We start from the raw sequence: 8,868 nt of genomic DNA on the forward strand, positions 1-8,868 counted from the left end.
CTCCTGACCAATACCCCTAGCTCCGCCACTGCCGCCGCGCCTCCTAAGCCTATGTGTGTAGTGTTCGGTTTCGGAAATATCTGCTATTTTTTTCATTTCCTTCAACCAAGTTTAATAATAGCCATTATAAGAGGTTTAATATTTCTACACCAATAAATTAACTGTGTCTGAATTTTCCAAAATTTCTGACCAACATTCTGCATCACACTTCCCTCTACTCGTGCAATTTTGACCGGTCTGTTAGGGGTTGAAGGTAGATTTTCTATATTGGTTGTCCATAGATGAAATTTTGTACAACATTATGGGTGTGTTTTGAAGTGAGTTTATTCACGAGAAATGTGAATTTTCAAATTCTGAACAAATTTAGGGCTTAAAACCTTGAAAAGTGGGGCTGACGGGTATTGTGGGCCGCGACGTAGAATCACCTACAAAAGCAAAGACCCACAGGACATGCGATCAGGTCGAACATGACGTGTGCCGGGTTGACAATCTTCAAAAAGGTTATGGATGGAAAAAAAAAACTATTAGGAAATACTTGGTTCTCAGGCCAAAAGTGTACATCTGGTTGGTCATTTCAAGCCCGAGAAGTGCCGTTTCCGGTGATCTGGGGGGGGGGGGGGTATCAAACCAGAAATTTTCTCGTACGCTGCGCGCCAACCGATGGTGGCGCTCCGCTTAGATAGTAATTCACGCCCCCCGGGTTAGAAAATCCTGGATACGCGCCTGTACTGTGACCACTCCACACACCGAGAGTACCGAAATCGGTTATTTAGAATGCGGACTCAGTCGTAACAATATTCGCTATGTGTCTTGAGTGATGGAGGAAAGTCAGGAATTGGATTATCTCTCAATCCTCAATGAAGACCGGATCGGGTGTCAGTTGGAACAAAATTAAAAACATATAGGCCTATTCTATAGCGTTGGATAAGTGATAGCATATATAAGCTGGCTATATAATCCCATCAAGGTACGTTTGAAAACAGTTTTTTTACGTTGATTTAATATCCTTGAATATTAAAAGCAAATAATCATAGGAAGCTATATATGCTATTATTATTATCCCAGTTAACATGATTTTTTTGTTGTTTCCATAGTAAATGACAAATTGTAATTATTGATGGGTCTAATTAATTACAGCGCTTTAGCCTATAGTCTTCGTAATTCGGAGGTAAATTATCCCATTCTAGTCAAAGCTGCCTATGTGTGTAGGCTCTGTCTAAATGTGTTTATAATTACAATGCTCCAGGCATGACTGTTGCAGTTCTGTCTTTAATTCTTTCCCCCTTCAAGTGATTAAAACTTCTATTAAAAAAAAAGAAAAAAAAAGTAGTTTCGAGGGATTGAACTGAATAATTAAATCTTTAGTAGGCATGCATTACTTTCAGTTAGTGATGAAACCTACGAGGCATTCTTAAAGCCCTATTTTTTATTCACATTTATAAACACGAACTCACCAATCCCCTAACTCTACAGTTACATATCGCATGTGTAGTAATAATCACACAATCTGGAAGATATACCTTTCTCCCCAAAATCACGGCAAGAATGCATCATTGGTAAATATGTACCTCGACATGAGTGTGTAATTATTTACTACACACAAGTGCACAAAAAATAACATTTAGACAGTCAATCAAATGGATGATGGGACGTAAATAATTTGTAGGAATTGCAACCTAACCTATCACAAAGTGAGTCAAAACATCACTCATGGTTAAACCTGGTTATACATTGGAACTACCATCTTTGTTCAGTGTCGTATATTCACAAGGAATGTGACATTGTGACCCTAAGAGGTTCCATATTACTTGGGAGCAACGTCAAGGTGTCGGGTATCACAGAATTTTGTGTATGACGAAATCGTCTGCACTGATAACCCAGGTTAGATGAAGCAGCCTAATGCATTATGCTCGTGTATTTCTGTTGTGGTATTTTGAATTGTTCTTGTTGTTGTTATACAGCCTGGGGAGAAATAGATTCAACACAAAACGTTTTAAGAAACGCTACATTTGTATGTATGTATGTGTGTATGTGTGTATGTATGTATGTATATTAGATCCTCCTGCAAGAAGGCACTCGCGATTTGGGAGACATAGTAACTATATGCTTTCAACAATGGCTTATGGTGTAACTTGAGAGTAGTTCTGATAGTAGTTCTGATATTCATTGTGACATGGAATTGCTAACTCGGTTTGCTTTATGGTCACGGCTGTAACAATTCTATCTCGTATTCAATAGCTTGATTCCAGTGGCGTAGCCTCGTAGGCCTACATATAGCACGTTCCTAAAGTCCCGTATGGGTATGGACCTTGATGATGCTATATCCAGAACGATGAAACCTCCAGGAGAGCAAATGAGTGTTTTCTGCCTCAATTTAGCAATTTTTACCATAATTAGTCTCTGCTTCTTCCTGTGATACCCCAGTATATGGATAAATGAAAATTAACTCGATAGAAAATGTGCAGGGTTGTTCTTTTGAACACAGCTGTGCTGAAGTATGTTGGAAGTGTGATTAAATTACTGAAATACATTGTTTTCGATGCTTGTGTGGGCCCTTTCGTTTAACATATATTTCAATTAAAGGCCATAGTTAATACCCCCCCCCCCACCCTCATCTTATATATTCGCGGGAGCGCTTTGGCAAGCGATGAGGCAAGAAACGTTTCACTGAGGGGGCTTCTCCTCGATCCATCTACCCTCCCCTTTCATCCTCGGGGTTACCCCAATCATTGTTTCTATAATTAACTAATGATATATTAACTGATGAATGAACTGACTGATGAGTTAATTAACTAACTATTTAATTTAATATCTTCTAATCTTCACATTTAGCCTTTGAAGAAGATCCTGCTAGGATCGAAACGTCAGGCCAACTTACTTTTACATATATAATTTAATAACTGATTATTTTAATATCATGAACATTTTAATTAAATAACTGATAATAATTAACTGATACAATTAAATGATAATCTACTTTTTTCAGATGACAGACAAGCTAATTCATCAATTTTTGACATTACTTCTCCTGGGAACCATAAGCATTATGCTCCTCGCGGTTTTCTGTTGTGATAATGTCAGTCCCACCCACATGCGTAATTCATCCAAGTATAACAGGTATGTTATAATTCGTCATTAGATACCCCACCAAAGGTGTGGAGGGTGGGGAGGGTGGGGGGGGGGGGCTTCTTGAAGTCTTCACTTTTTCAATAAGTATATATATTTGTTAATGAGAATAAAATAATAACTATCTCATATATCCCCTTGTCCCCTAATAGATTCTATGCCCCAGGGCTGTCCCCAAGCCTCTCGTCAGGCCTTCGGTAGAATAGTCTATATATATGGTTTAATTAAAGAATTAGTCAATTAATTAACCACCTTCGTTAAATTACTTAACAACAGTTTTTTCAAATATCCTCCAAAAAGTTATATTCTAGGACTATCATAGACAAAACGGTCGAAAACGATTTCGTTCCTCGAATTAATCTGTAAGTTGCGATGGGTATGTGAATTCGACCAAACCCTGTTTAAATATTGATATATACTTGGCTACCCTTAAATTGACCTATGACATATATTTGTTTTATAGGCGCGATTCCTTGGTAGTGTTTGGGTGGTGTTTGGGGTGTATATCCCTTATTCAACCCCCCCCCCCCAAAAAAAATAAATAAAAGTTGTTAGCAAAACCTTGCGTGTAGACCTAATAATGCCTCAGAATTCACACTACACGTCTAATATTTCAATTTTTCTGGGACAGGACCCCCAGATAACCCAACACAAGAGTCCGCTTTAATGATCACAGGGCCTTCCCCCTCCTTTATGAAAATCTGGCATTCGCCCCTGGCTAATACCTTTATATTACGAGTTATTAAATAGTTCCTCCAATAAATATAGTTCCTAGCTTGTAATACTTCATTGACGTAATTAGGCTACCAATTGGTATAATTTTCCGTACAGAAAAAAAAAGTTAGAAGGATCTCATCTCAAATAGTGTCGTCAGTCGACAACATTTCTTACCTCCTGGTGACGGCAACACTTACCGCCCATAATCGTATATGCTAAATAGGTTGTGCATATGTACATTAACTGCATGAATGCAAAAGTGTTAACTGTGGGCGTACAGGCAAATACATGGACGTGTAAGAAGGAAAGTGTTTTAAAACATAATCAACTTTATTTGGTTATTAGAAAGTGTTTTGTATCACTATAGCCAACTCGTAGTTCGTTTACAAAAGCATGAGTATGAGTGCAATCATGAATTCCCGATGTTATGAGTACAAGTAAGAATATAAGGCCCTACGATCGAGTACGAATACTGAACCTATACTATGACACGCATATGATTGGACAATGATTATCACATGAGTAGGGGAAATACCCTTTACGTAATTATCGCTGAGGTTTTGACATCACTATACGACAGTATACTAATCGTCCATACTGCATCTTCAAAATGTGCCGAGTAACGAATATACATCCACGCTTCTCGGCCTTTTGGCTAAGATCATGTGTAGCATCTGCAGGGAGTTGTTATGGCAACTCCCTGGTATCTGTTCTCTTTCGAGGGGAATGGTGATACCAGGGAGTTGTTTCCATAACAACTCCCTGGTGATACACATCTGACGATGATCACACAGTCACAGTCTCAATGCAAGGGGACTTGGGTTGAGAGCGGATCAGTCTACTCGTTCGGTAGTTTGGTTTTCGTGCCCAGGTTCTTTCCTCGGTGACCAGTATATACGAGTACAAGTGACTATGATAGAATGTGTGTACGACGAACACGAACTCACTAAAAGTCTGATTACTATAACTGCGTACACAGTTTCTTGTAAGGTTTTGCTACCCGGGTCTAACAAAAGCCTGAAAGGGGAAGAGGGTTGCAGACCCGGGCTCGACCGGGCTCTAGACGCCACTGTTGGTTGTTGGTATCATGAACTCACCTTACTACGTTACTATAATCTTCGACGTCTCGTATAATTGATCTATTTTTGTATTTTTTTTTTTTTACAGAAATCAGACAACCCACCGAAAGGAGGTTTCAATCGTTGAGAGTCAGGTGTACATTAAAAGTGAAGGAAGTTATTTACCGAAGGAGGAAGACCTACAAACCGTGGATTTGGCTTTCCGCAATAAAAACGTCACAAAATTGGTCCCTATCAGCGTAACTCATTTCACCAGAGATCAAAATCGAACGTCACCCCTTGACCAAGTGGAAGAATCCAGTATTACGTCGTGTTCTCCGAAGAAAAATATTGTTTTATTGAAAACTCACAAAACTGGAAGTTCGACTCTCCAAAATATCTTATATCGTTTTGGAGATTCTCATGATCTCAATTTTGCTCTTCCTTTAGCTAGAAATAATTATTTTTGTTTTAACGAAAACTTTTCTCGTACCTGTGTTGCTCCGTTACCGAGAGGATATCAATACAACGTTTTAGCAAATCATGCTCGGTGGGTGAATAGTGGTGAGTAACTAACTATTATGTTCGGGGAGCTCCTCCTATACTGGCTCTCTGCTGTGTTCCACAAGTTGAGTTACGTGGCATCACTAACCTTAAAGGGATGTTCCGGTGCCAGAAGCTGATTGCGAGCTGATTCCTTAGCACAATCAATTCTCTGCATCTTTCAGTTCCAAACCACTTCCTCAAAGAATTTTGCTCGGCAAAGATGAAACTGTTCATATTTAGTAGTATTTTTATGAATGTATCATCTGACAAGTGAATACAACTGCAGTGAATGATGTCATCATGAGAATTGAATTTAAAAATAAAATGTGCTGTGGGCAGACGATTCTCTTTAAAATATTTTTCATCATTTTCCCACAGAAAGTGAGAATGATATTCTAAAAGACTGTTACATTTAGTTGAAACACTTAATACATGGAATAAGCCTATTGACAGCTTAGCAAATATTTTAAATGTATCACATTTCAAGGATAAATCAGAAACAAGCTCACAATTGGAAAGAAAAACTTCTGAACAACCTCTGTCCTGATGACGTCACATACTGAAATATAATATCTAAAAAGGTTCATGATTGAAGGAAATTCGAAGTAAAGAGCACACGGACAAAACGTTTCAAAGGTGTACCATAATTATCTCAAGGATACATGACCAACAGGGTTGTGATAGAGAGCAAAGTACACATTTTGATGACATCACATACCATAAAATGTGATCCACTTCCTAGAGTAACGCCGAAAGGTTTAGCCAATCAAACAAAGGTTACATTTCATAATAATAAACATTATAATGATTGAGTTATCTGTCGTTATTCATACTGAGCTGAACAAAATTCGCCAGATTTTTTAGCGAGTCAGTAGATTCTACAAAATTGACTCAAAATTTGCAAGCCCCGCCTAACAGATCATGCGCCAATCAAATCCCTCTGTTTGTTTACGACCGTTAGGCATAGGACTTACGACTGGACGATACAAGTATATATAGGTTACATCTTGTGTAATGACCATCCTGATATGGGCGGTCGCAGTGATTTTATGGTAAGTGTCAGAGTGTATAATCCAGTGTATGTCTTCGAACTTCCAAGCGATGGTCATTATTGGTCCTGACTTAACGAGCAATCTGATTGGGTGAAAATTCTGTAAATGCAAACCAGTTTGGGAAACAATTATTCGCGGGCCGGATGTGGAGTTAATATTCCAAATTAACGCCATATGGTGTATTAATATTGTGATGCATTCCCATGTAGTTGAGTCGAATGCGAAGTACTCACGACAACATTGAAATTATATAGACTAATATGTTTTAGGTGAATGCAATTACAATTAAATTACATTTTTTTAATTATTTCTTCTATTTAATAGAATTTCACGCTGTCATGCCATCAGATACCACCTACATTACCGTATTACGTCATCCGTCCACTCAATATGAAAGTTTATATAATTACTACAACTGGAAAGATGTATTCCGCGTGACTTTTCAGGACTTTGTTAAAAATCCGTTGGCTTATTACTTGAGAAATAAGGAAGTTACACATTCTCGTTTTCATCACAGCCTCAGAAACCCGTCACTTTATGATCTCGGTTTAACAACACCCTTACAAGGCCTGAAGGAAGATGATATTTATGAAAAAGTTAAGTCTTTGGATGAAGAATTTCATCTAGTTTTAATTATGGAGTATATTGAAGAGTCCATAATCTTATTGAAAGATCTGATGTGTTGGAGTTGGGATGACGTTTTGTATTTTCAAACGAACTCGAGGGCAACAAATGAAGTTCAAGGAATGACGGAAGAGGTCATACAAAGACTGATAAAATGGAACGAAGGTGATTGGATCCTATATCGACATTTTAATGAAACATTATGGACTAAAGTAGAACATTACGGAAAAGAGCGGATGAAAGAAGATATTGCTACCTTAAGGCGAAAGATCAACGAAAAGACAACAAAATGTATAGCTGGAACAAAGCACGTCACAGAACTAAAACAGATCACAATTAATCGATTCCAGCTGACACCAGCAGGTTCCAAAAGTAGCGAATGCCAGCGTATGGTGAGGCCTGCGTTGACTTATTTGTACGAGTTGAATAGTAAAATGTCAACCCTTTGAGAAAGACGTAGTTTATCTCCATTGATGACAAGTGTCTCTCAAGTAAGATAAGTTTCTACATTGATGGTTTTGTCTCAAGTGCAATTTAGATAAAATCAATACGGAGGACCCCATCACTCACTCTGAAACCGGGGTCCTGATACCCTACATAGGCCGCTGCTAATAACGCCTCAAAAAATCATCAAAATTGACATTTGGCATTCCATAAAGGTTGCGTAAAGCTTTCAAAAGTATACTTTCTGAATATATTTTTTAAAAATAGAAGAAAAGAAAAGAAAAAATAACTGCTTATCTACTGCTGCAATGAACCTGGCAATATGTAGATTAACGTATACCACTAATTCTGCAATCCCATCTTAGTATAGTGATTGGCTGATATGGCATCACGTGACCATTCCTGGTCATCTGTTATTTTCATTCTTTGTATAGTGATTGGCTGATATGGCATCACGTGGCCATTCATGGTCATCTGTTATTTTCATTCTTTGTATAGTGATTGGCTGATATGGCATCACGTTGCCATCCTTGGCTCTCTGTTTCGTTTTTTATTCTTGGTATAATGATTGGCTGTTATGGCATCACGTGGCCATTCCTGGTCATCTGTTATTTTTATTCTTGGTATAGTGATTGGCTGATACGGCATCACGTGGCCATTCCTGGTCATCTGTTATTTTTATTCTTGGTTTTGTGATTGGCTGATATTGAATCACGTGGCCATTCCTGGCCATCTGTTATATTTCCAATAACGGATATAGCTACCTTTCATTAGCATGCACAAGACCCAAGAAACACAACCTTTGCGGGGGGTATAGAGATGGTCGTTGGTTGCTAGGCACCGTGGTGCAGAGTCAGTTTCAAGAATCCAGACAAAGCACATCGTTTATTTTGCCTCTCCACAAGAATTTGCAATAAACCAAAATTAATTAAGATAAATACACACATAGTTGTGACAGAAGTTCTCCAGGAACCCGCTGTGCTTATGAAGTAGAACATTCCAATGCAATAATATAGAAAAGATACATTGTAAATAAAAATAAAATAAAAATCAAGCACAGTTTTATAATTTCATATTTATACTTGTTCAAGTCTTCAGCCTTGTATGTGACCCCCCTCCCCCATTTAATCTGTGATATCTCCGAAATGAAATAACAGTTTCTTTAGCTGTTTGAGGAAGTTATAGCTCTGATAATGGTTGGATTTGTGACTCCTTGAAATATCTCTTTAAGACAATTAAAGAAATCTCATGAGGCATTGTAACATAATCTCTGATACCTGTAAAGATGTGTTTAGTCAAAT

At 38.0% G+C, this 8,868-nt stretch overlaps 1 protein-coding gene across 1 annotated transcript; it reads left to right on the top strand.

Annotated features, from left to right (window-relative positions):
* Nucleotides 1-693: 693 nt before the first annotated feature.
* LOC139977126 (galactosylceramide sulfotransferase-like) lies at nucleotides 694-8,621 on the top strand. Its single transcript, XM_071986227.1, has 4 exons — nucleotides 694-967; nucleotides 2,987-3,117; nucleotides 5,011-5,465; nucleotides 6,824-8,621. Exons 2-4 carry the CDS (start codon nucleotides 2,987-2,989, stop codon nucleotides 7,570-7,572), a joined length of 1,335 nt encoding a protein of 444 aa, XP_071842328.1. The 5' UTR covers nucleotides 694-967; the 3' UTR covers nucleotides 7,573-8,621.
* The last annotated feature ends 247 nt before the right edge of the window (nucleotides 8,622-8,868 follow it).

Source organism: Apostichopus japonicus, chromosome 12, assembly GCF_037975245.1.
Source record: "Apostichopus japonicus isolate 1M-3 chromosome 12, ASM3797524v1, whole genome shotgun sequence".
Classification (NCBI taxonomy): domain Eukaryota; kingdom Metazoa; phylum Echinodermata; class Holothuroidea; order Aspidochirotida; family Stichopodidae; genus Apostichopus; species Apostichopus japonicus.

Bases quoted from the DNA above. Each gene is read 5' to 3' on its own strand.
- LOC139977126 (XM_071986227.1), top strand. From the start codon at position 2,987: ATGACAGACAAGCTAATTCATCAATTTTTGACATTACTTCTCCTGGGA. The intron at 3,118-5,010 runs GTATGTTATAAT...TTTTTTTTACAG, and splicing joins AATTCATCCAAGTATAACAG to AAATCAGACAACCCACCGAA. The intron at 5,466-6,823 runs GTGAGTAACTAA...TCTATTTAATAG, and splicing joins TGCTCGGTGGGTGAATAGTG to AATTTCACGCTGTCATGCCA.